This window comes from Prinia subflava, chromosome 18, assembly GCF_021018805.1.
Source record: "Prinia subflava isolate CZ2003 ecotype Zambia chromosome 18, Cam_Psub_1.2, whole genome shotgun sequence".
NCBI classification, from domain to species: domain Eukaryota; kingdom Metazoa; phylum Chordata; class Aves; order Passeriformes; family Cisticolidae; genus Prinia; species Prinia subflava.
The window spans coordinates 4,509,759-4,537,413 of record NC_086264.1 but is presented as its reverse complement, the minus strand read 5'-3'; the positions used below and the strand labels follow the sequence as shown (position 1 = coordinate 4,537,413).

At 39.7% G+C, this 27,655-nt stretch overlaps 1 protein-coding gene across 1 annotated transcript in view; it reads left to right on the top strand.

The window, feature by feature from the left end:
- The first annotated feature begins 11,580 nt into the window (after window positions 1-11,580).
- Window positions 11,581-27,655, top strand: part of TNIP3 (TNFAIP3 interacting protein 3) — a 34,480-nt gene continuing 18,405 nt past the window's right edge. The window contains exons 1-5 of the mRNA XM_063415461.1: window positions 11,581-11,652; window positions 12,686-12,768; window positions 19,589-19,721; window positions 25,598-25,684; window positions 27,184-27,273. Of these exons, the coding sequence (XP_063271531.1) occupies window positions 11,581-11,652; window positions 12,686-12,768; window positions 19,589-19,721; window positions 25,598-25,684; window positions 27,184-27,273 (465 nt within the window). The remainder of the gene's footprint in view (window positions 11,653-12,685; window positions 12,769-19,588; window positions 19,722-25,597; window positions 25,685-27,183; window positions 27,274-27,655) is intronic.

Here is a 27,655-nt window from a genome sequence, read left to right as displayed (position 1 = left end):
TGTTTAATGTTTTTTCTAGGTTATAATTGCTGGGGAAGTACATAAGGGAAGTAGAACATTGTTTGCTACAACATTCCAATATTTCAATGCTCCAAGAACTTGTTTTGGTTTTTGTTGTGGCGGTGGTGGTTTGTTTGTTTGTTTGTTGTTTTTTTGGTTTTTTGGTTTTGTTTTGTTTTTGGTTTGGTTTGGTTTTTTGGTTTTGTTTTGTTTTTTGGTTTGGTTTTTTTGTTGTTGTTTTGGTTTTGTTTTGGTGTTTTTTTTAGGGTGTTTTTTTGTTGTTGTTTTGGGTTTTTTGTTGTTTTTTGTTTTGTTGTCTTCTTCTTAAAAGAAAATAAAAAGGAAAAAAAAACTTATCTCCACTCCAGCAAATGGCTTTTCCTTACATCAGTTATAAAAATGAATAATTTTAACAACTTTTTCTTTACTGTTCAAAGAAGTTTTTCATTTTTCTTGATTGTTCCCCAATGCCTATACACTGCTTCTGTCTGTGTTTTATGAGTAAAATCTAAATAACACAAGGGTACAGTTTTCATAAAATTAAGGTCATATGAGGTGGAAATAGCAGCCTAAGATCAGGAGTTCCTTCATTTTTATAGTCCTTTCTTTTGGTAACAAGAAACAGCTCTAAGGCAGTTTGCTTGTAGGATATACAGGAGTGTTTGCCTTTGTAGATTTGTGTGTGTATCTGCATGCTTATGTGATGGAGAGCTCCTTAGGAGTATTTGGATCTGGCTTCTAACAGCCAGAGAGCCCTCTCTTATGTGGTTATTAGCTTTACCACACAGTTGGAGAACAATATTGCTAAGCTGTAAGCAGATATTACTCTTGATTTCACAAAAAGGGAAAATTAGATTCATATGCTTCATGGGGAAGATGGGGCTAACATCTTCTGCTTCACTGCTATGATGAGTGTTGGTGCTTGTGGAAAGGTCATCAGATCCTCCAGAGAAGCTGGGAAAGAGTACAATTCTCATCTGAAATGTAGATGTGTCACCTCTCCCTCCCTTCCTCTCCTCCAAAGTGCCTTTCGTCCTGTCCACCAACAGCCAGGATACCTCCTCTGAGATATCCTCACTTTGCCCTTGGTCAGCTGCAAACCCAGGTGGAGGCATCTTCCTCTATTCAGCTACCTGTCTTGAGGGCAAACACCATCTCTTACTGGGTACATCAGAGTTATTTCTTTTCTTCCTTTTCTTGCTTTGCTTCCTTTTTCCTTTCACTTTTAACCCAGACTGGGTTGTTGTCTATCACCTTATTCTATTCTCAGCCCTGTCTGTGGAGATATCCACTGTTCTGGGTGAACACAGTAGCTCATTGCACTCCTTACTACTGAGATAAAAATCAGAGACCAGAAAAGCTTAGGTTTGTGGTAGATCAAGTTGTTGAGAAAATTCTAAGTCCTCTGGGCTTTGTGTCTGATTTTATTTTAGCAGCTCAGCCAAGAAATAGCAAAAGGCAGGAAAGTGTCTGCAATGTGAAGGTTTTGGCAGTCCCTGAATCTGGGTGAAAATGCTTTGCTTCCTGCAAAAATACCATGTCTCCATGTGGTAAAGGTCACTTTTCTGTCAAACCACTAAATGTTGCTTTAAGATTTCATTGATGTAAAGGGTAGCAAATTTAGTATAGCTCCAGGGTTGGCTTTTCTCTCTTGGTAATTGGCTAGCAGGTGAAAGTGTGTATGGATAAGGAAGAAATGTCTCAGGAGTTGGTTCAGAAAGAGAAAATGCTTTCTTGGAGGATTTAGACACTGCTTAAAATTAGGTTTAATTCCAATTTAGACCAGAATTTAAACACTATAGTAATTCAGTAAAAAATGTAGTGGTAGAGACCAGTAGGTGGGCAACTAGCTGGAGAACAAGGTGGCCTTATTGCCAAGAAAAAAAGTTTGTGACTCCCTGATACTGCATGGTTAAAGTTTGTGGGATTGACAAATGTGATGGAAGGGATGTTCTGCTGGAACGTGCTGTTGGTCTGATGTAAAGCTTGTTTTCATACTTGATGTTGTATCAACTTCATGAATGTCTTCAGGAAAATCCAGTGAAATAGCATAATGTATTTGAGTAAAAGTAAAGAATTCATAGTATCACCATCTGAGACCTCATAAAGGAGCTGTGGCATTTCCAGTTTTTCCATAAGGAAGAGAGATTTTCTTGTGGGTGGTATTCTGTTCACGGCTCAGCAGTGAAGGCACACAGCTAGCAGGAACAAAATGGGTGGGAAGTGCCATGACTTTTAATATATCTCAGGAAAAGCTGTTTTAGTCCAAGCTAAATCAAAGCAGTTTGCTAAAATTTAGGGTAGAGCTGGGCAGCAGCATCTCCCTCCTTCAGAAAACCACTTCTTTGAGCACAAAAATATATTTTAATAGTGTATGAAGAGTGGATAAAAGATAACATCACCTTGAAGTGTTTAGTTCACCTCAAAAACCTGATAGCTGGGATAGCTGTCTGACTGCTACTTCCTGATCTGGGGTATTTGAACCTATTCAAGACAAATATAACTAAAAAAGAGCAGCCAACCTACTTGTGAATGAAGCAGAAGAGAGTATTTTAGCTTGAGAAAGCCCTGAGTGCGTCGAAGCCGTTCTCATTCGTGCACCAGAGAGAGAGTAGGACAGCTGCAGACAGCCAGGGAGTAAGCAAGACTTGTGTTGAGGACAGCAGGCTGCCTTGTTTCAACAAGGCAAACTCCTAATGCCCTAAGTGTGGTATCAAAGTGTCAGCTTCAAGCTAAATCTCAGAACATTTCTGGGCAGCAAATGTGTCTTAAGCTGCCTCGCCAGAAGATTGGAATTCCAAAGTGTTTTGAGCACTTTTGAAATTGGGTTTTTCCCCCAGTCTTCTTTCTTCTTTGCAGTGGTCTTTTCTCTCCTGAATAATACTTACGTGTCAATTAAGCCCTTTACAAGTCACCTAGGATCTGGTACTTTAAACTGTTGTCTTTGCATTATACTAAGTTTTCTCTAATTCATTTCTTTATATTTCCCTATGGGAGGTACCAAAGCAAGCAGTTCTTCCATGGACAATAAAATAATTTGAATGGCAGCCATCCAACCTGGCCTTTTTCTAGATAAGTGGTTTGAGTATCCATAAGAAGCAATGAAATTTTTATTATTCTATTCTGAGTGGTGTAGCCAGAGGTTTTCTTCTTCTGAAAGGGGACAGTGGGAAAGTCAGGTAAAAAGGTAATTTCTGCTGTACCGCCACAATTTTCCACTGGAGGTTAAAAGAAAGAGTTCCCCCTTCAAATTTTCCATAGATGTTTTTCTCTGCCTCCACAAAACACTTTGTTGTGCTTGCCTTGCTGTGCTGAAAATGTCAATACTTTCATATCACCGATGTTTACAGGAGTTAAAAAAGAAAACCCTCTAGTTGTCTGAGTCAGGAGGGCTGTGAAGATGCTGTTAACAGGAAAGGAAGTGCCCATGTATTCATCTTCTCTTCTCTGGAAGCAGGAAGGATGCTGTGCCCTGTTAACCTCTGCTGCACAGATTGACCATCCCATCCCTGCCTGTGCCTGCCTTGGGCATGGTTGGTGCTTGGAATAGCCCAGCAGAACAGGAAACATCCAGGCTCAGAAGGACTCCAGTTAAAATACTTTTATGTTTTTTGTGTTTTATTTAGGGAATGCTTCCCAAAATCAATTTTCATTTTTGGTCACTTCTCTTAGCTCATGGGAAGGCACAAGAAGGTACCTGACCTTAAGGCCTTAACAGTCTTGGCTTTGCAGTGTCCTGCATGAGGAGAAAAGCAGCTATTCCTGGTGTCCCTGGGAGAAACCACAGTGGTTCTTTTGAACAGGTGATGGATAATAAACCCAGGAGCTGCACACATGTGGAGTTTTAATTTAGCCCCATCATTGTGGAGCTGACAGATGATGACATAATGACATAACGACAACCACGACCTGAACTATTTCCAGTCCCACTGCAGTTAAGCATGTTGGTCAGTCCAAAGGTGAAAGCTGTGCTTGAGTGCAGTGAAAGCCAAAAACATAGAAGGCTAAATTCACTGTATTTTGTGTGAATGCATTGCTGAGTAATATTTAATGCTATTCTCTTCTTATTCAGTCATCCAATGGGAAAACCATTTCCTCTCAGAGGATTATCTCTTGGCTTTGATTTCTTTTGTTGCTTGGATTTGAGTAAGTGTCACTCGCCTCCCAAGACACTGCTCCAGCACTTTACTACTGAGCCTTTGGTGGGTTTCAAAAGTCCCCTGTTGAGGCTGTTCAGCTTTTTATAAATGCTTATATAAAATTAAACAAGAGATCAGGGTAAGAACAAGTGACTGATGTGGTGCTGAGTGTATAGAATGCTGTTCTGAGAAGTGGAAGATGCTGATGCTGTTGCATTTTTTATTATTATTATTTATTCTAAGCAGGCAGCCAGTAAATCTGAATTTTTATTGGTAAATGTGTGAACCATCAAACTAAAGCTATTAACATTTTGTCTGAGAAAGTGACAGTAAATGCTTCATATGGAGTGGAACACTATTATTGCAAAAGACTGGAGAAATCACCCAGCATCTCCAGCAGTTAAAACATTGATCCAGGAGGTACAAACACAGTTAAACTCCCTTCAGGGAAAGGCAGGGGAAAGAATTGGACCTTGATTCCCCACATCCTGATCCTGACCCTGGCCTGTTTTTTCCTCTGTTATATTTGCATATATTTGCAAATACGTCCAGAATAGTTTTGTTTGAACAAACCTGAATTGAAAATGAATTTGCAAATGACTGCTCTCTGTGTGCATGTAAGGAGCTGAGTGTAAGTGCTTTGACAGAAAAAATCCACCCTGCACTCCTGAGCAGGTGAGATATTTCTGCTAGGAGAATGGGAATGCTCTTGGGGCAGCTAGATCACGGATGTTACAACAGGAATCTCCTAAAAATCTCAGCAGGGTTTTTAGTCCTCAGTGCAGACCTGCACAAGTTCTGTTGTCATTAAAACCAAAACTGATACAACAATCAGACTTAGGGATGAGTGTTTTTCTGAGCTGACCTATTGTGCATCTTTCACTTTTAGGTGACAGCATGATAATATTAATTTTTATCATCTGTGAAACTTCATTAATTAACTCCTGTGTGCAGTGGGATATAGCCTGGAATGAATAGTAGATTCTTGAAAATGCTGCATCACTTCTTGTCTGGTGAAGGGAAGACATTTCTGCAGCCTTCACCTCAATAAGCCCTCTTTCTCAGAATGAAAATCAGATATGATAGGGTGGTGTTTCTAGTCAGGGGGAGAGCTGAATGTCACTGCTGATGAGGAGACTGTAGCTGGTCAAACTGAGCACTGATTCTGTAAGGGAAACCTTTGAAAAAAATTCTGATTAAAATGCATTCCTAGAAATGGCTCCCTGACCTATTTGCCCCTTACAGTAAATTATTCTGCCTTTAGATTGATAGTTGTGTTCTATTCAATCTGAGTTGATGCAGCTTTTCCACCATGCTAGAGCACCACTTTTCCCACAGAGCAGGTCTTGCTGGTGTGTGGGCGAAGCGTCATGTCACTGTTCCGTGGTAATCTGAAGAATGAGAGGGAATCCTCTGTGGTCTCTTACAAGCAGTGCTTTCAAGTAGGTCTGTGTGGGCTGTGTTTGTTTGAGAGAGATGAATGTGCTCTTAATGGTAGAATGACTTTAGGAAAGGGGTTTCCCTTAAGCCTGGGGTGTAAGTTAAGTCTTGAGAGATATATACACGGATACACTTTTGCCTCCAAACCACTTAGTTCTCATTTGATTCAGAGAGCCTTTATTTGTGACTTGGATGTTCTAACTTGGCAGTACAGAGACGGACACCTTCCCTAAATATGGTGAGTAACATCTGCATTCATTGGAAATTTGTACTGGTGGGTCTCTTCCTCGCCTCAGAATGAAGCCATGTACCTCTTTTCCTTTCTCTTCTACCAAAAAGATCTCAAATCCAGACCCCAATATTTAAAAGGGTTTCTTCTTTTTTTTCTCCTAAGTGACTTTTTAATTTCTTCCTACTGTTTATATGAAATGACTATAGGAATCTTGTTTTATTTACTTTTCCTGAATAAAGTTGGACAATGAAGAGTACAGTGATGGTAAAGGATATATTGCCATATATATTACTGACAATATGAAACAGTTATTTTGGAGTACATTTAGTGATACAAAGATTCAGAGCACCTGTGCTGGGTTTGACCAAAATCCCTCTTTTTGGATAAGGTTTCTGCTGAGAACTTTGGAAGCTTCATCTGTTCTGCAGAGTTTGGGGTGTTCCCTGAGCTACTGACTCTGCCTAGAGGGGGCACAAGATTCCTTTAGGTAGTCCTATCATTAGAACATCTACTACAAATTATTTTCTGTAATCCACATAGCATTTGAGAATGGGCAAAGTGGTCTTTTGCTTGCCTTATGGCTGTAAATTGGCATTAAAGCTGCACCTCAGAAGTTTTGATGCATCCTAACCTTGAGTAAGAAATACTTGGAGCTGCAGTATTGCAGTCTCCTTTTTCCAGGGCGGGTGTGTTGTTTGCTGCCAGAGGGCACATTCCTGTTCATGCTGGGGCAGCTGTAGGAGCTCTAGACTGTTCTACCTCCCTCCCAAAATGAAGCAAAAGTTCTCATCGTCCCTTGCCTTGATTCAGGATCCTCAGGACATCATGACATGCTGCTGGCAGAGTCCAAATTTCTGGCAGCAGCAGTAGCACATATCCAGAAGTGTGGAAGTGTGGGAGTGCTGGAATGGAAAGCAATATATGCTTCTGGGTTGTTTAAGGCTAGTGTTCCTGCCAGCCAAGCAATGCCAATGATTTTTTGCAACTGGCTGGTTGGATTCTTCCTACCTTTCTGTGGGCTCTTCTTTCTCTCTGTGTGTTTTGTGGTTTTTTTTTTTTTTTTTTTTTTTTTTTTTTTTTTTTTTTTTTTTTGTTGTTGTTGTTGTTTTGTTTTGTTTTGTTTTGTTTTGTTTTGTTGTTTTTTGTGGTTTTTGTTTTGTCCTGGGATTTTGAAGCTTGTTTGGAGGGCATGAGTCTTATATAGAACAGGGCGGCATTCCTCTTCTAAATCAACCCTTCTTATCTTCTTTATCTTCTTGCTGTTAAACTTCTTTTCAATGTATGGCTTTTTGTAGCTAGGGCTACCTGTACCTTTTTTTACAGCTATGTGACTCCTGTACTTGGAGCAATCTCCTTACTGTTACTTTTTTATATTTTACCTCCTTATACTGCAGAGATTTGATTCCAAAGTTATGGATTTGATACATCCTAACTTTTATCTCTTGGTCTGGATTGTACAAGAAAATTTTGTCCTTTCCACAACATCAAAGTTTCACTCCAGTGACATCTCTATTAAAAATTATTCCCCAAAACCCCCACTTTTTGAGTGTTATCAATGAATATCATAGTTAGTAATCTTTTATCCTGCAGCATTTTTCCTTTTCACTTTGGTATTTTATCTGTTGGAAAGCTTCATATCCATGCTAAGAATCTTTTTTTTTTTTTCTGCATAATTTACAGTAGACATGTAACAAATAACTAAGTACTTCCTTCCCATCTTGCCCACTTCCAAATAATTTGTTGAGCAAATTAAAGTTGGACACAGATAATGAGAAAATAGCATTGAAAATGTATTAATTGTCAAGGGTCTTAATTTACCAACGTATTTTATAGTTTTATAAAAATAATACATATTCTATTAACAATTTGCTTCCACAGAAATTGTGTACAGTAAGTGTGCTCAAAGTATCATGGACTTTGCACCCAGACCTCTGTACACTAATTGACTTTAGCTGAATTAAACATTTGCCATGAAGAGACGATTTCTTCTAAATGTATTAAAATTGAGGAGTCTCATTTTAACAGGAGAAGTACTGAGGATGTTTTGAGGTAGGCTGTGTGTGACTTTAATGGCTTGGTGAGATGATATTTGCAACTTCCTCTGGTCACTTCTTATGTGACTCTTTTGCATGTTGGAAGTGTGGTCATGATATTTTTGGCACCAAGCTCGTGTTTTGTGGCCTTTCAAATGAGTTGTGTGCTTTAAACTCACTTGTGCAGATGCCTGTGTGGAGTGACTGACATGGTTAGCCCAAATGTAAAATGTGTGTCACCCGAGGCTGGGCACAACTGTGGCTTTTTGGTTACATTTGTGCAACTGATTTCTGCTTGAAGAAGGGATTTTTACTCATTGGGGAATCATCTTCTGACTTTTAGATCTTTTCTAGATCTTCAGTCCAAAGATATTTAGAAATTTGCTGATTGGCAAAGGGAGAAACATGCCTGTAAATTGGTTTTGTCTCAGTTTCAGTTCAAGAAACAAGTGTTGTATTGATTTTGAATAAGATCCTGTAGTTTAAAGCAGTGTTTTGCACTCACCACTGACGGGAATTTGTATGTGTCAAGAGGAGTATTTTCATGCACCCAGTATGGGGGAGCATAGCCCACACTGTTTATCAAGTTGTGGATATCACAGCTCCATGGGAGGACTTTTGGGAATTAAGTTCTTTGGGGGAATTGCTGCTTAAAATCTACTGTTACCTTAATTAAGGGGAATTGTACTTTATATTGAGATTAGCTTAAGGTATTCAGCATTAAATCTTCCTGCATCACATAGGGCAGGTACCAGTTTCATTTTGTACAAATTAAATTAGGCAAGACAGAACTGAGGAAACTATCGGTTCTTTATTTTTCCCTACAGTCAAGCTTCAGATTTAAAATTTTGGTTAGAAACTGTCTTATATTGAAGTTTCAGCACTTTATCAGGAAATAGCAGGGAGAGGAGACAACTGGTAGATCTTGCTGTGGTTGTGGGTTTTTCTAGGCAACATTTGTGTATGAAGCTGCATTTTCAGCAAAGGGCAGACATGCAGTGTAATGACTGGTTCAGCTGCTACTCTGGGAACCAAACCTGGGAATATCTAGGTAGGGAGAGATGGCAGAAATGTTCTGTTTGATTTTTTCCTGCCAAAAAAGTCTTGAAGGCTTTATTCCTGTTTTAGATTACTTTCAGTGAGTGTTGCTTAGGCTCTCTTTCATCAAATGCTCTTTTATTTCTCTTGTTGTTCTTCCGTTTTGATCACATTTACTGTAATAATGCATTTCTCCCTCCCACTCCTCCTACACAACAGGCACACACAAATAATACGTAACCTGCTGGCTTATTTATCAACAGCATTGGTGATGGTGTTTGTTCCACTTTGTTTTGGAGCTATTTTGCAATCTGGGTAATGCTTAAATGAGGTAAATTTAGTCAGCCTGGCTGTGACAGGCCCTGCAGCTTTCACAAAAGAAAAATGTGTATTACTGGAGAGGTAACTTATGAGTGGGTTTATTCCTTATGTGAATTTTGTTAGCATATACTTTAATTTATTTGGCATATGGTTTCTTTTCTGTTCTCTCTACTGGGACAATGTCTGTGGATGGTGGTGATCTGTAAAATCGAGCCATTGAGTTGATCTAGGCAGGAAAACCAAACCAAACATCTCCTTTCCCTTTTTCTGCACTTTTAGTCTGGCTTATCTCTGGCATTCCTTTTATACTGCATTCCCACAAAATATTGCTTTGGTACAAATGAAATACAAATTAATTACTGAGCAAATTTGGGTAAAATGAGCAAGGGTTTGGAAACATCAGATGCTCTTAAGTTAGAACAAGATTTGGAGAAAGAAAAGAGAGTGGGACAATAGCAGTGGAGGATTTACATTTACAATAAGGATGTTTGTGAAAAGCATTTTGGAAAATATTTTGGAACACCACTGTGATGAGTGCCTCTCTGGTTGTTATGAATTTTACAGTTAAGATTTCATGAAAGTTAGTGAGTCTCACTGTCTTTCTTGAACAACTTTTTTTTCCTCTCCAAATGTGTTTTTTCTAGATGGGAAAGTTGTTTTTAATGCAAATTAATACTCCAGCCAAAAATGTGCCTTTTTGACCTATTCTGGGAGTATCTAGGAAATACTTAGGTCTTGGACCCCTGATAAATATGGTGGGTAAACACCAAGGAAATTCTGCACACTTTTTGAGAAGTATTTCCAATTATTGCAAAACTCCACAAATCTGGGCAGAACTGATTCTCTTTTACTTCAGGGTGTTCCTGTTCTTAAAGGCCTTGATAGAAAGCAGAAAATTTATGTAATCCTGAGCAATCCTTGACATGACCATTACAAACCCCTCTTTTACAAAGTCTTAATTATTTGAAGTAGCTCAATTTTATCCATCTTGGCTTCAGTCTGCCAGATCTAATAAAAACCTACAGCATTACACTGCATATTATGATTGTAAAGACTTCTGGTTGTTCTAACAACAAACACTTGCACGGGGCACAATGACTGGGTCACATCTCTTTCGTTCAGGTTCTCAAGTGGAGATTTGGATTTTAGCTGCAAAATCTGCATATGACTAAGAGTCAGGAGACCTGCCCAACGTCCCCCACCCCAGCAGCATAAGAAGCAGGGCTTCTGGAGAAATGCTTGTTTATGCTGCCTGGGTGTGCAGCTGGGCCACGCAGGGATGTGGGACTTGTCAGCTTTTAGCAGCTTTTTCTGTGTTTCCCTGTCTTGGCAGAGCAGGTACACGGAAAACCCAGAGCACCCATGATGCAGCCCCTGAGAGTTCCCCAGCAGGGCCCCCAAATCTGGCTAACACTGCAGAACCAGGAAAGAACACATCTAATAATTAAATAAATATATTTTTGTTCGTTCACCACTGCTTTTTTTCCTTTCCAGTTTTTCAGAATGTTGCTTGCTTCTTACATGCCTCTTACCAACATGGGTGTCATATTTTCAGTAACATTTAACCTGCATCCCTTTAATGTGGGCTACAATACTGTGCCCAGCTTGGCAAATATATCTGAAGCTGGTGAAATGTCAAAGCTCAGTGGGAGAAATTAGAGCTGGAGTAGCAGTCTGAATTCTGTGGTGTTCTCAGTTTTCTTTTTTTTTTTATTCCAATTTCTTTTAGTAATTTTGCTTTATTTTTTTTGTTGTTTCAGTGGCGGTAGAGAGCATTCATTCCAGGTCACTGTTTTTCAGATTTGATATTTTAAGTTAGACATGTGCAGGCCAATTTCAGGCACTCCAAAATAAGGCTTAATCCTCATTAGTCCCCAGTGTCTGCTGCTACCATTGAAATCAATCAAATGCAGCTTTCCATACTTCAATGTGATCGTGTTATGATTAAACAGACACTCATAAAACTCAGACAGGCTGGTATCAAGTTTCACATGAAACTGGATTGGCATTTTTTTTCTGAATAGGATCTTTGTAATTAGTGATTACCAGATGCATTTAGAAGGTGTGAAATTCTTGCAGGAATTGGAATTAAGAAGGAGGAGGGATGCCAAACACCTCAGATCTTCTGCTGGCAACTTTTCACTTTAAATTTCTGCCCTGCACATAGATGAAGCAGCATGGTTTCTATAAAATGTTCAGCTGTGGTTTCACATTAAATTGATATTACCAATAGAGTGATTTGTAATTGAAAACTTATTTGCTTGTAAATAACAGGTTTCGCTCTGGATGGCTCCCCACTTCATTTTAGTGGTCACCTTGCTGTCTTTAAGATAGATATTATGAAACCTCTCAATTTTCAGTTCTAGCAACTACTATAATGATATTGTTTGATCTAAAGAGAAGAATAAGGCTTCTGGGCTCCTTCTCTGATGAACTAGGGGTGTCTGAGGTAACCAACCCAGGGCTGTCACCAGCAAAGGAGCAGAATGTTTCCTCTGGATGAGGTGATGTTGGCTCACTCTTCGTACAATCTCTTGTCCCACTTGAGATGGAGAGGTGATGCTTGCTTTTATCATGTTTGGGATTTTAATTCAAAACCTCCAATTTCAAGGGATTATCTCAATGTGGACTGCCTATTGTTACCCTATAGCAGCCCTTTTCTCTGGGAGCTTGGTTTGGGACTTTGTCTCTCTTCTCTTTGGAAATGCAGTGCTGGAGAGTAATTTGCCTGACCAGAGGGAAGCTTGTTAGGAGCTTGTAGTGCTTGAACAACACACTCGTGCTCAATAACTCACATGTGGCTTCTTTTCTTTTCTTTTCTTTTCTTTTCTTTTCTTTTCTTTTCTTTTCTTTTCTTTTCTTTTCTTTTCTTTTCTTTTCTTTTCTTTTCTTTTCTTTTCTTTTCTTTTCTTTTCTTTTCTTTTCTTTTCTTTTCTTTTCTTTTCTTTTCTTTTCTTTTCTTTTCTTTTCTTTTCTTTTCTTTTCTTTTCTTTTCTTTTCATCAGAGTCATTACTCACAGTCTCTTAATTTTGGAGCAGTAATTTTGCTGGGCACTTCCATGAAGCATAGGAATTTTTTTGACAATGTAAGGACACGCTTGAATTCTAGAGTATGAAAACTAATTGATTCTTTTAGGATGATGAATAAAAGCTCTTTTTGCAACAATTCCAATATTCCTGTGACTGCTGGCAGCTTTGTTCCTTGGGTAGATTTTTTTCACTGCAGTCAGAGATTGTTGTTGCTCCTGCCCTTGCAGAACTGTCCCTGACACAGTGGTGGACTTAATAGAGGATGGTGCTGTGAAGGAGGAAGTAGATTCCTGGTTTGCTTGTCAACCATTTGTAGTTTATGAAGAATAAAATAGAAATACAAGACACTGTTAACTGTTCTCATTGTAATTGGATACTTAACTTTTTCTTCTTAGACTGTTGATTTTTTTTTACTTTCCCTTAAAAGATTTTCTTTCCTCTGTTCCTATTAGATTCACTGTGAGGAGCTCAAAATTACGAAAGATGCAGTGGATTGCCCTGAACTGTCCCCCCATCAGTGTGTTGACATGGAAAGGTACTGTGTTAATGTTATATGGAAAAACTCCTTTGTTAAAAATTTTTGGGCACTTGTAGTTTCACAAGGTAGTATTAGTTCTATTGATAATACTGAGAGTATTAAGTATAATGCAGTGAGTGTCCTCTGCCTTTCAGCTGAGGCTGCCTGGCAGCCACTACAGGCGAGGAGTGGACCTGACTTAAAAAGCTGGTTGTCCCCTGTTAGCTACTGTATGTTACATTTCCTGGCTGCATTTCCAAATGGTTTTCATCTGTCTGTCCTGCTAGTGCTGTTAGTAGATCACTGCAAATACCTCAGCCCTGTGTGGGAGACATGAACTCAAATGAATCATGGGCTTGTTTATCTCCAAAGGTTAAGCCCAGCTGTGAGCCCAGTTCAGCAAGGCATTGGTGAAGCATCCCCATTTTGGCCCAGGCTGAAGTGGGAGGCAGAATGGGCTGCTTGTGGTGATGCCTGATTTGAAAACAGAGTAGGGGTGTCAAGTACCAGTTAAAAATGTCAGCTCTGTGCAATTGCACTGCATCAGAGTCACAGCTTTACAGAGGAGCAAGCACATGCAGGATGTGAACAGACTCATGGGGTTCCAGCTGAATCTGCAGGGCAAGCAGCCAGTCCAGAAGGGGCTGTGGGAGGGACACCGTTCCAAGAAGGCACATACTGAGGCCAGGAAAGTGACCTGAAAGGGGCACAAGCTTTTCTAGGCATTGATCTCCAGAGAAAAAGAGTGAGTACTTGAAAACATCTAGATTTTCCTCCCTTCATGTCCTTTTAGCTTTCAGTTCTTTCAACACGTTCCTGCCACCTCCCCACAGCTTTCAGCATGTGTGCCTTTCAGTGGGGGAATTCATCTGCTCAGACAGCACGTGCTGCTTGGTGGCTCTGCTTGGCCAAACTTTTCATGGCAAAAATCAATTCCCTTTCCACTGGTGATCCACACACAGCTACGTGAGGCCTTGAGGATGAGTTTGGGTGACAGTGCCCCACTTCCTATCCAGGGAGACAGTTGTCTGCAACTCACAGCTCATTTGAAGCCTGAGAAAGTCGGTGGAAATAATTTAATTTGCTTTCCTGAGGTTTGAACGCAGCTCAAATGCTGTCCATCAGGAAGACAGTCAATGTCTTGGTAGCATAATTAAGTAGAAGATCCAAGTGAAAGGAGGATGATCCTCTTTTCCCGATGTACAAGCTGTATAGGGTAGAAGAGTGAGGCAGCAGCATGGGAATTTCCCAAGGGACAGGAATATCTAGGCACAGAGGGAACAGTACCATGTGATAAGTAACATAATTTAATGCAAATCAACAGCCACGGTTGTCTTGCATGTTGCAAATTTCCTGAGGGGAATAGTCAAACATTGAGAGACATTGAGTGCCTGTATATCAGTATCTGTCCTCCTCACTGAGCTGGGATGGATTATAAATGCAGCTTCACTTAATCACTGTCCCACACCCTCCCCCCCCCCTTTTTTTTTTGGCTTGTTTTCTGAAAAAACCAGATGTGTTTCCATTAAGAACATGCCCCCCCTTTTGTTGTCATTTGTGTAATTCTTAAAATTAAGCAAAAGTATTAAGGAATAATTGTTTCTGCTCACATTAACAGCACACAGCTTCTCCAGATGTGGCATTTGACAGCCCAACAGCTGCTGGCTATTAAATGTGCCTTAAAAGGCCCATTCCTTTGTCGTAAAGGGAACAGAAGTGTAGGGACATTTATGGGGTGAGAGGCAGATGTTTTGGCTACATCAGATTTGAGGGAAAGTTTAAAGTGGTTTCTCTGCTATGGTCACAGTGCATGTTTTAACCCCTATCATACACCTTATGGAGCTCTCTTCTTGGCACTGGGGTGAGATTATTCCTAATCCCACACTGACATCTCATTCTGAAGACAGTACAGTTCTGCCAGGCAAACCTCAGCTGATGCTTGCCTGGCTTTCCAGCTATGCACTTGAAATACTGGTTAATTTTTCTGGGATGAAATTCAGAATATTAAAGTAGAAACAATTAAGTTAAAATATTAAGATAGAAACAATTTAAAATAATGTGTTGCCTTTTTTTTTCCCCCTAAACTCACTTTTTAAGTATCTACTCATAATCATCAAAGCCAGGTATTCTTTTTTTGTTTGCCTCAGCACAGTATGCTTTATGCCCAACATACTATTTTTATGGTGGTACACGTGATGTGGAACATGGAACAAGTAGAGCTCAGTTTCAAAAGTTCTGGCTCACATTCCTGAGCCTAAACTCTGAGTGGAGTTTTGAGTACTGGAATAGCACCTCTGGTACTTAGGGAGTGGCACCACATTTTGACTATTCTCTATCAGCTGAGAGTCTGCTAAACTTCTAAGAGCTTATGGGGCTGCAAATTTTTTTCTTTAATAAAAGTCTTTTTGTCTTCTTGGCAAAATTTTATTCTCCCTATTGCTCACTGGACTGGAAATTCTTTGTTGTTATTCAGTCTTAACATAAAAATCCTAGTGTATTTGCATGCAAAAAATCTAAGAATTCTACAAAACTGAATTAAAAGAGAGCAAAAATTCTGTAAAATCACATGGAACATAAGAGAATATGCTTGTTCTATAGATAAACTGTCATTTTTAAGAATTATGTCCCTAATTTTATTCCTCTTTTAAGTCTATTTCCAGTACAAGTTAGATTAAATATTCTGTAATTCAATCAAATTCTCCCCCTTATTCTACAGGCCTTTTTTTGACATGAAGTCTATTATAATAAATAAGGGAAATATTAGCTGGAACAATTTGTCTTGAAATTTACCACATTTGTAATTTATCTGACCAATTCATTCTCCATAATTCAAGTGCAGAAATTTCTTTCTTTCCATTAATTTATTCCCTGGGCTTAGCCTAGCAAGGATCCTCCATCCCAAATGCCCACCCAGGGGGATGAAGCACATGTTTTACCATTAAACTCTGGAATCCATTTCCCATCAAAATATGAGTCCATGGTGTTGGCGTCTGGCTGTAAATCCTGGCTTAAAGCCTTTTTTCACAATTGCTTATGGTGTGTATTATTGCTTTCACCACCACAAGAGAATGACCCCGGCATACCAGCCTTGAAATTAATATTTCAAATAGAATTATATGGCTTGGGTATTAATATTATGCAATAAGGGCCTTGGGACATCTTGTAGGTATGTCCATTGTTGCCATGTAACTGCTACGAGTAGGGAATAATGCCAATTTCCAGTGAAAAACAGGGAAAGCCAAGAGATGCGAAACTGGGACTCTTATGGAGCTTCTACCTTCTTATTTGAGAAACTTTTATTTTTCAGCCTTCAATCTATGCTGCTCAAGCCCAAAACATGGAGCTGATTATGTTCTGGCTCTCTAGCTTAGAAATGGAATTGCTATAAAAAGTATGCAACCATTTATTTTAAAAAATCATTATTACTTAGAGCATTATACTATTATAAATAATATCAATAATTATAAATAGATAGACCAGTGGAGCCTAGAAACTTAAGTGGTGCAAAGATGTACCACGGGGCAAGAAGTGAAAACCATTTTAAATGCAGCAAGTTGAATATGTGGGAGAAAAGAAAACACCTTCAATGGAGTGCACAATGGAGTTCTGCATGGATAGGACAACTTGAAAACCAAAAGGGAATATGCCTGATTTTTTATTTTTGGAGGATATGGCTGTTCAGATATGACACAGAAATTGTAAGGAAGGTTGGGCTCTCTTCTTTCCCTGCAAGCTGCTAAAATTTGTGTTGGGAGGCCAGCTTCCTTCATTCTATCTGTACCTTCTGCTTCCATGTAAAATACCTTAATTTTTCAGAACAAGAAGGAAATTTTGCAACAAACTCAAAGTTTACAAAGAAGAGTTAACATTGTAATCCTTTGTTGTCTCCTTCAGTAATCACAGCTTGCTATGTGTAGTTTTTATATCTTTGTATACTTTAGAAAGTTTTAGCACATAGAAGGGCTATACTTTGTCTTGTATGATCACAGAAAATGCTTTTAATATTTTCTGAAAAGTTTTAATGGTACAGAGATGTACCTGTGAACTCCAAGAAACCAAAAGCAGTTTTGAAAACTGTTCTGTGCGGAATCTCAAGGCTGTGTGCCCTCTAGAGCTCTCTGGGGGGAGCTCTGGTAGACAGCTTGCCTTCGTCTGGGGCAGCTCCTAATCGTGAGTCCCTTGGTGTATTCAAGCACTTACAGAATCTGTGTGCTCTGAAAGTCCAGATTCTAAATCAGATCTACACAGCAGATATGATTAATGTTCTAACTCACCATAAAAGTATCCTTCTGATTATCCAAGTGGCTGATAATAAAATGCAGATAAATGCAGTAATAGTTTCTCAGTATAAAAATTAAGTAACTTTCTGACTTTCATGATAATCGTCAAACACATGGATATTACAGAGCAGAAAATGGTTTGTAGAGATCTGAACCTTTTGTAGTTCTCTTTCTTTTACCCAGGCATAGTTGGGTCCTGCTCTTGCCCAGGTAAGTCCAGAAAGAAGAATGTAGAGAGAGGCAAGGGTAGGAGCAGCCAGAGGTCAATATCATTTACAGCTACATCAAAATGTGGGGAGGAGAGCAGAGGAATGAACACTTCCTCTCTGAAAAAAAAAAAAGATATTAAAAGCCAACCACCCATGTTTATGGGGTATTTCTCAGCTTGGTTCATGCGCTGACCTCAGGAGGTTGTGGTCACACATCTCCACTTGCTGTGGCTGAACAAGCAGCAGAGCTGAGTGCAGCCTGCCTAAGCATTTGCTGCTGCACTCCTGCCAGATTGCTGCTCCTCTTTTACTGTCCCCAGGGCTGCACCTGGGCATTGCTCCTTCATTATGAGTATTTTTTTTTCTTAGGCTAAGCTGCTTTATTTGGCTTAAAAGAGTTTAAGAAGCACTGGCTACTTTGCCCAAGCTGGGGGAGTAGCTTGTGCTGGCAGCTGGGGGTGGTAAACTGCAGCAGTGGGTGGCTGCTTCCGTGCTGTGGCTTTTCAGTTCTTCTGAGCTGCCTCAGAAGCAGCGAGGGCTCTGCACAGGGTAGGTGTACCTCTATTACTCAAAGCTATCTCAGATGGAGCCTGTCTCAGGAACTGAAGTCCAGAAGGGCTGAAGGTGCTGTTTTCCAGGGAAGTGCACTTGAGACTGCAGAGTGCTTGCTCTGGCTGCTGCCTGAGGTCCCAGAACCTCAGTACAGAATTGCTTAGAAAAAGTGCCACTTGCCCTGGCCTATCCAGGATTTTGCAACACTTAGCCAGACGGAGAAGGGCTGCATTTCTTTCTCAAGGCTCGTTGCTTTCCCCCTGCAATTTTGTCCTTTGCACTGCCACGCAGTGCCTGTGCTGCTGCTGGGGCTCACCTGCCACCCACACACAGCTGAAGCTTTGGAAACTGCCACCAGCACCAGAGCAGCTGCACCGTGGAGTTCATGAAAATGTGCTTTGGGAGGGTCTTGCTTTAAATCCTCATGGTCATGAAAGTACAGCTTATCTAACTATCAGTAGCAAGTCAAGAAAAACAAACAAACAAACAAACAAACAAAACCCAAACCAAAACAAAACAAAACCCCAACCAACCACCAAAAGCTTCTAGAATTTTACTAGCCCTTATTTGCTACTGTTGGTATTTTAATTTCTCTTGGAAATGATTTTGTATCCATGCTTAGTGAAAATATATTTCTGCTACAGTCTCTGTATTTTAAATATGGAGCATTAAATGAATCATTCTATGCTATCAGCATGAAATTCACCACACTTATTTATCCTGATGATTAAGATAGATGGGTTTGTTTATTGGGTAATTTTATCAATTTCACTTCAAGAGTTTCCTCAGAACCTGCAATGCAATCCCTGATGACTGCCTGTCTAAACTTCAGGAAGTATAATTGATAAACTCCTACAGCTTTCAGTTTTTCTGGTGGTTCAGATAAAGAATTTTGTATTTTCTGCCTAAATCAAGAAGTAATCTTGCTGTAACAAGTTATTGATATTTTTGAGCCTTGCAGTTTGCTTTCTGGTCATGCATTACTTATATTTAGAACTGGTTTGAGTTGATTAAACAGTGAAGTCTAAGCTTGAAAAAGAGATAAATCTTTCTCGATAACTTGGGTTGATGTAGGAGATTTAGGGGCTTATGTTAATTATATCTCAATTATCTGGAAGTCACATTCCACCATTACAGTGTATCAAGTGAATCAGCCCTAGTTACAAATTTGTTCTGTGAATTTGGAGCAAGTCCTTATGTGCTAAGTCCTGTATGTCCTTAGCAGAAAGGCTGAAAGAAAAGAATTTTCCCATTAAAAATATATAAATTTAAATTTTCTCAACAGACAATTTTTTACAAGATATGAATATTTTTAAAAGGAAACTTTAAGGAAAAGATATTGAAAATACTTAGATATTGAAAATGTCAGGTCTCTGCTACAAAGTGTTAGAGAAAACAGAATGCACCATTTTGAACTGAGCATCTAGTTTTGCAGTTCTAAACCTGTTCAACTTTTCTGATTGCATTTTTGCTGAAGCTGAATTAAAACTCTTGAAACTGTGAGTGGGTGAGGTTGAGGGCACGTAGCAGTCTTCATATAATCCTCAAAAGGGTCGATTTAGATTTTGTAGGTGAAAAGGGGTGCAATTCATAAAGGCTTCTGGTGTAAGTATTTTAAATTAATTTCTGCCATAAGGCACTTAGAGATTGTCTATCACTGCCCTGGTGCTCTCTGCTTATGTTACCAGGAGGGAAGGGAGCAGGAGCCTGGGGCAGGACCATCTCTGTGTTCTCACATTCAGAAGAAAGCCTCAAGTTCTGCTGTAAAGTTTAACATTGCTTTTTCTTCCTAAGCAGGTGTGAAAGTAAAGAGCTGGATGTTGAAATAAGGAACCTGATAGGAAGGAACAACACTTTTGAGTCGTGTGAGGACCCCAAACCTCTTGCCCAAGAGGCTCTGAGCCCTCAGAGAACTTTGTGTTCCCTTAAGGTAATCGCGGTGTGCTTTTGCAATCTTTATCTGCCAGGAAAGAATGTTCAGGGGATGTTCTCTGTGGGACTTGACTATGCATGAAGCTTTAGGATTTCTGAAATGATGCAATGAAGTTGCTACATTTTTTTTTTTCCCTGATACAGCTACTTTCTGGTATGAGGAAGAGTAACCAAGAAGGTACACTTTATAGTGCTTTAAAAGGTCAGCTAAAACCACTTATTATTATCCTAAGTGTCAAACCCTGTAGCCAGATGTGCCTTTTGGATAACACAGGTCCTTGGAACTGTGTAACCCCCAGAACACTGTTGTTTTTCATACATTTAGAAGGTCTGATTTAACTGGGAATGAGCAAAGGTGGGGGACACAAAGACCTGTGGAAGTGTCAGAAAGGCTTTTAGATGAATAGGAAGAGAGGAGAAGAGAAATGATGATGATTCAGACCCACACTTCTGTGGTATTGCAAACAGAAAATCGTAAGCCACCTGCTAAGGCGGTTGTCTTTACTTGCAGTGAAGCAGTGGTTAACAAGCCTGACAGAAACTTCTTCTGGGTTTCCCTCTCAGTTTCACTCCTCTCCTGAAATAGCGAGAATAGAAGGAATGTCCCCCTTTTCCACAAGCTGAGAACAGGAGGAGGGAGGAGTGTGGAGAAGTGATTAAACCATGAATGGTTCACCTGCAAAGGATGACACTCTTACTTGTGTGATTCCAGCACGGGATGGGGAAAGGAAAACTCAGAAGGCTGCACCCCGAGGCATGATGCAGGAAATTGGTGAGGAGGTAAAAGGGAGATGACTCTCTTATATGAAATCCGAAATGACACGCAGCTCCTTTCACATGCAAGCTGCCATCTCCAGAATGACTCATGACCTCATGAAGGCATGAAGCTGAGCCAAGCTGAAGAAGACACCGCAGGGTCAGACCAGTGGGATTAGAAACGATTAGAGAGAAGCCACAGGGAGGGATGGGGATTCCCAGAGGCAGGGGAGAAATAAGCGTGGTGAAAGAGAAGTCAGTGCAGAACCAAGCTTTGAAATTACAAGCTACAAGTGATCCATAGAAACACTGGGTTCCAAATGTTAGCCTCTCTCCAGCAGAAGGAGACATAGGAAGAGATTTGGGGAATATGGGGAGTATGGGGAAGGAAGAGAAGTGCTCACCCTGACCCTTTCTAAGGGGTGCTGCAGTCCTTCACATGGGAGACTGTGGCAGTATTTAATCTGTGGTGCTTTTATGCTCTTTGCATTTATAGCTCTTCTTGCCTGTAAAATGTGTGTATGTGTGGTTTTCAGAGCTTAAAGAGGGATGCTTCATGATGTTTCTACACTAGACACATGCTGATTATTTTTTATTTATACTTTTAAGTCAAGCAACTTTTCACGTGGCTGGTTATTGAGCTGTGCTTCAAGTGAGTGACAGCTTGACAGTTCTGATGAGCTTCAACCACCTCAGTGTAAGGTGCTTGGGAGTACCTGTCTTGGATTGTGTGTTTTGGGAAAGGAAGTCATATTTTTAACACCTAGTAGACTTTGTGAACATTGTGAAATAATATTTTTAAAAACTCACATCAGAAAAATATCTGTTTGTGAAATTATGCTGATTTGGACTTAAAATGAGGGGCAAATTATATGTTTAAGAGTTAAGAAAAAGTTAATAATGAAAAAACAGCGTACCCTTCCTTATAGTGTCAGTCATTCATCAGGAAGTTATTTGTCCGAGCCAGCAGGTCATTTTCAATCTGTAACTTTTTTCTGGAGTGAAGATTACAACTTGCACTCTGCAGAATGCCCTTTCCATCTGACCTTAAATTGCTTTCAAGACTAATCTGAAATGTACGTAAAAAATTCCCCTTTTTGCCAGGTTTTTTTTCCTAAAAATGTTTGATATTAGTGTGATTTTAAATGAAAATATTTGAGAGAGAGAAAATATAGCTCTGCAAAATTAATTTCTCAGCACAGCCTTCCAGTCTATGATTCCTTCAGTTGCAGCTTGTCCTGATGATTCCAGGAAAGGGAATAGGTTTGCATTTTTTAAATTTTCAAATTGTCATCCAGTTATTTTAACATGAAACTTGGATTTTCATCAGCCAGCCTGACTTTGCAAATGCTTAAGTACTTGGGAAGCCATGCCCTTATGGTTAGTGGAGAAAGGAAATTCTGAAGCAGGAACCTGTGCTCAAATATTTTGATTTACACTGAAACCAGGTCTTGCTCTAATTTTATCTGGTTCCCACATATTAAGACACAAATTTGCATCTTCACCTATTCTTCTGTCAGAGGGAGTACATAACTGAGCAGCACAAAAGGCTGAGGCTGCCGTACTTACTGAAGAGAAAGTCCCTTTTCTAGCACACCTCTCTGGTGTGGCACGGGGGCCAGGCTGAGGCAGGAAGAGGCAGGTTCTTCTTCTGGTTCAAGAGCCAATTTTATTCTTCAGCTAAAATTTCTCATTTTTTTACTATTTCACCACATACCTCAGAATGGGAAAATTGATGTTGTGGCAAACACTGCTGTCATAATAACTTCAGCAATAAAACCAAACCCAAAGCTCAACTGAAACCTAAGCAACATAAGGCTCCCCAAAAGCCATCAAATTTTAACCCAAGTAATCTCAGAGTGAATCTAGCTTCTATAGGTCTGCAACTGAACAATAAATTTTTTAAAAATTAAAAAAAAATTCCCCAACAAATCTTACAGCAGATGCATGATCAGCTAGGAAAAATGGGAGACTTTGTCATTTTGTACGATTTTGTTATCATCAAGGAAAGCCTCACATTTGCTTGCATCAAGCCTTTTAATGGTTCTTGGTTTCACTACAGTTGCTGAACAGACAGAATTTTCAGAAGTGAGAAATGGTTTTCATTATCTGAATTTGAGTGATATTTTATAATACACAAGTTTTTCCCAGAATTAAGATCCAGCACTCTGAAAATAAGAACTTTTATCTTCTTGTGGTGCTGAGCCTTCTGAGAGGATTCAGTGCTGGCCACAGCTCCAAAGCTCTGATTTTTCTCCCACTGCAAGCTTCCCAAAGATGTCTAAAAGTCCTTTATGCTCTGGAAGCCCAGGTCATCCTAGAATACAAACTAAAATATTTCTCATTTTTAAAAAGGACATTAAAAGAAAACAAAACAACAATCTCAAAGCTGTTACTAGTAGAAATTACAGAGTATCATGGAAATAAAATAGAAATTATTAAGAGGCTTCTAATTGCTATCTTGTTAGATACCACTTGGGCGTTAACTTAGGGGGTTGAGGGGCAGCAAATTCTCCCATTTACTTCCTGAGCAGCTTTTTCCATACCTGGCAGATTTTTAGGTTTGTGACTGCATTTACAGTCTGTCAACTGGAATTTTCCAAGCAATTTAAAACTGTGTGTTTTGTTCAATAACTTCAAACCACGTATAAATGCTCTGAAGTATTTGCGGGGCTTTTTAAATTCTGAAACCTGATAGGTCTCAAAATGTCCTTCTTTCAAGGATTTCTGTATATCTCAGGTTTCTGGAGTGCTGTTGTACAGCTAAGTTTTTCTTGATAGCAGTAAACATAAACAAATGTACTGTCTTTATCACTGTGATATCAACAAAAATTAATGTTGTCATCTCCTTTTCTTTCTTTTTGGTGCTATTAACTGTTTTCACCAGAGACAGGCAATGATTTTGCTTCAACCGCACAGTTTTTGCTGAAAGACTATCACCAGGATACCTCTGAAGAGCTTGAGTTTTTGTTCCCTATTCATTGGCATTTCTTCTATTGATACAGATCTCAGACATACTCTTCTCTCCCCAACACATTTTTACTTGGCAACCAGTTATCCCTAGGAATACCAAGCTGGATGAGACAGGCACTGGAAAGTACTTCAGTCTTAGTTCTATTCTGTCTAATTTTATGTAAAATCATTGACTTTAAGTTGTCATTATTGCAGTCATGAAAAAAATCACTAAAAGAGGACTCAGAGTCCTAATGTCCAGGTAGCTTTCCAGGAAACTACTCAGCTCTCCAGGAAACTGTTGTGACCTAAATTACAGTATCAACCAATGCCTCAGCCTCATCCTTTCTTCAAAGTAATTTGAGCATTAATATCTTTCAAGTGGGAACTGTGATTCATGGGTGGGGCTGTGCACTGGTGGGTTTGCTCTTCTGTCCCCACTGAGGGGACTGCTCAGCGCCTCACTCACGACATTCCAGCGTGCTCTTGGGAGGAAACCAGAGACTGGGGCTGCTTTATCTTTGCAGGTCAGACCATAAAATGCAGCTGTTCAACCTGAACTTTCTCTGAAAGTGAACATGCTGCTGGAGTAGGGATGAGACTGGTGAGATGGGAGCTGGGGAAGGGACAGTGTCTGGGCTTGAGAGACATCACCCTCAAGAACACATGTGCAATGTGGAAAGTTTTTATTAATGCAGATTGTGATTTATTAATCAAATGCCCAGTGTCAGTACTTTTCTGCACCAGTTTATAGTCTTCAATGCTGTACCTGATATGCCCAATGTCTAGCTTTGATATAGGTACAGATGAAATTCTTCCAAATTTTGATGACTAGTATGACTCCTATGTAGAATCTGAAATGTCTTCATTAAAATAACCACTGTTTTTAAATTTTTCTCTTGATACTCCACAAGTTTTCCAGCTGCTCCATAAACCAGGAGAAAAATGAAAACAACTTCAGGGATAGCAGGACATATTTCATATGCAAATATTATAAAATAGTAGCTTTCTTCCAGGTTGGGGTTTGTATCTTGCAAAAGAGGAGTTGCTTAGTCACACAGTGTGAACCAGAGATTTGGAATGTGGCTGCAAAATTCCAGCATTTCACAGGATTGCTACACTTTGTCTAAATTCATTTTTGGAAACTGAAAGAGGGTTTCTATTATTTTGTGTCAAATTTCACTGGCTAGGTTTCATTTCATTCCTTGAAAATGAAATAAGCAACCTCTGTTGCCACTGCAAAAGCCACAGACCCAAAGATCTTTCCACAATAAGGAGCAGGATTTTTCTTTTATGCTTCCCTCTGAAATCCATTATTATTCAGAATTCCAAGACTGAAGATGAGAACAATTTACACTTCTCTGTTTCATTCTGACTTTGTACAGGAAGTCTGTGGAAGCCTTTTCTTTGTTAATCTTTTCTGTGAGTTTAACTTTGTAAGGCTAGCATCTTCCTCCAAATGGGAGACTGAGGCACAGGTTTGGAGTGTTGGGTACCTCTGAGTACCCAAGTCTTGAGTAGCTTGAAGCTGGATCTGTGTGCTCAGGTGTAAGGCAAGTGGCAGAAGTGCAAATAAAACATCTGTCATCCTTCATCTTTGTGCAGCTTTTCTTTGGGGAAACAAATAAATTTTCCAATTTTTATTTTCCCCTAAACATCTTGGGGTTTTTCTGTGAGGGTGCTCTTCCCTGTAGCTGTTAACAGACTTTGTTACTGCACCTTTAGAAGCATGACTCACTCATTTTTCTGTTCTGATCGTTCACTCTTAGGGTCAATAATTGGTGTAATTATTTTAGGCTTTTTTTATAACAGGAAGCATGGATAGAAAAGCCTGTCCTCTTATTTACTGAAAAAGCAAATACCCTTCCTTCCCTTACACATGCAACTTCCTCTCTGCGGGGAACTGGCCAGACAATTGTGATTTCCATGCACACAAAGTGGAGAGTTGCCTTGCCTGGCACATTAGTCATAGGCATTGTGCTTCATCCATTCTGGGAAGCCCCAGCCAGGAAGGAGAAAAAGGTTAAAATCAGAATTCCACCACTTATTTCTGAGCTTTGGGTGCTTCCACAGGCAGCCCTCCTGGATCTTCTGGGTCTGAAAGCAGTTCTCCTGCTCCTTTACCCAACATAAAATCTCTGTTTCATTGCTCTTCTTCCTCCAAAGACCCACAGCGAAGGAAACATTCCAGGTCGGCTTGGATGCACCTGGGCAGGTGGGAGTGACATGGAAGCTCCAGCAGAACCATTGGAAGTAAGTGGCTGTCTTGGCTGTTCTCTGATTAACAGGAGCTGGTGCAGGTCGCTTTGTAGATTGACAATTGTGGGCTGATCTTTGTGTTCTAATAGATTTTTCTGAGTGATTTGAAATGTGTAAGAGTGGAAAGAAATGTTCAAAATATTTTTGCTGATGGCATTCTTAGAAAGAAGCCCTTTCCTAATGGGTTTTTTTTTTGCCCTTCAGAAGCTGCACAAAGGGTGAAAAGTGGTTCATTTGAATGACCCTACAACTTCCGTGAGCAGTATTTGGGCTAGTTGGTGCCAAGTGTATGTGTAGTTGTTAGATTTGTGAGTTATCTTATTCACTTTATTACTATTCTTAAACATGCTCTTCAATATATTCCTAAGGCCCAGATGCTGAAAGAAATTCAGCATGGGAATAACTCCATTAGCTGCCAGGTATTGCTTCAGATACTCCAAATTAAACATATCTGTGAACTACAAGAAGAGGGATTAAGTGTTTTCTGGCTTGGAAGTTAAGGGCTCCACATCAGAGTTCAGCAGGACTGGCCGTGGGGCAAATATATGGGTGGGATTTTTGCCTTTGAAAAGACACAGCAAAACTGTCCTTTGATCTTCACTGGCTTTCAGCATTAAATTCTCTATCTACAGAAAATTTGTTCCAGACCTCAGAAATGCTCACATTATTATTCTTGTTTTTCATATATTGGTTGAGAATTTAGGGAGGGAAGCAAAAATCTCTGAGCATGTATCTGGACAGAGTATGTTCTACTTTTATAAGGCTGTCTCTTTTCTTCCAGTACAGCTCTTTCTCTCTCTCATAGATCACATGTTTGTTTTCATGATAATTCATAGAAACTTTTTGGAAATTGTGATACACAACACTGCCATTATAAAAATGAGGGTCTAGCTGCTGCTGTCCTGCATGGGTGAAACTCCACACTTTAAAAAAAAATGGAACAGTTAGAGATTGATCTTCTAAATTTCTCCAAATGGCCTATTTGTTTTCTTTGTATTGCTTGTTTTGCTCTCATTGTGCTAAAGTTTATCACCTTGGGCCTGCAAGCACTCACCAGAGGCAATCCTACTAATTATTCTAGTTCTTGTAAATGAGGGGAATTACTTACACCCACTCCAAGTCATGCTCAACTTTTGTGGCTTGCACTACTTGTTTGTATTGTCATCTGCCAGATAATTAAAATCCTATTTTGTGTTCTGTGTCTCAGATGGTACAAATAGATACAATTTTAGTTATTTCAGTGGCTATTTGCATAATGCTTCAATTAAAACACAGCCTGAGTGGGTTTACAGCAGATATACGCTCCAGAATCAGGAGGAAACTTGACAGAAACCTGTCAGCAGGTATGAAGGTATTTAGATACAAATCTGGTGTAAGAAAATGTTTGTTTCAGTTTCTTTAAGTGCACCTGTCAGGGTGGATGGGAGCTTTACATGAGCATCTTGAAGAGAACAGGCCAGAAGCTTTAATTTTTGAACATTCCTTTTCCCCAGTCAAGGCACACATTACTGAGCAAAAAGAAGCTTTTATCATCCAGTTCTCTGGAGCAACAGATCCTCACACTGGAAAGACAGAGACGAGAGGTAATCCTAAACATACCCTTGACCACATGATGACTGATTGTACCATGCCCATGAATCTGGAAGAGCAGAGGTTTATTTATGTCAAAGGGAAAATCTTATTAATGACCGTTATTGCTATAGGCCAAGGAAAATAAGGGTTTGCACCCAGTAATATCCCAGTCAGTAGGAGTCTTCCATTCATTTGTTTGAAGTCAAAGACCTTCTAATTGGAAATATATTCATGGAACTTGTAGCAAAGCAGCAGGAAAGTCCTTGGCCGTTTAGGAATTGCAGCTTGGGATTTCTGCAAGGTTGCAAAGGATCCACCTGTAGCTTATCATGTATTTGCATGTTTCCTCAGTGTTGCTTCCTGAATGTTCATGTGCTTTAACCGAAATACTAA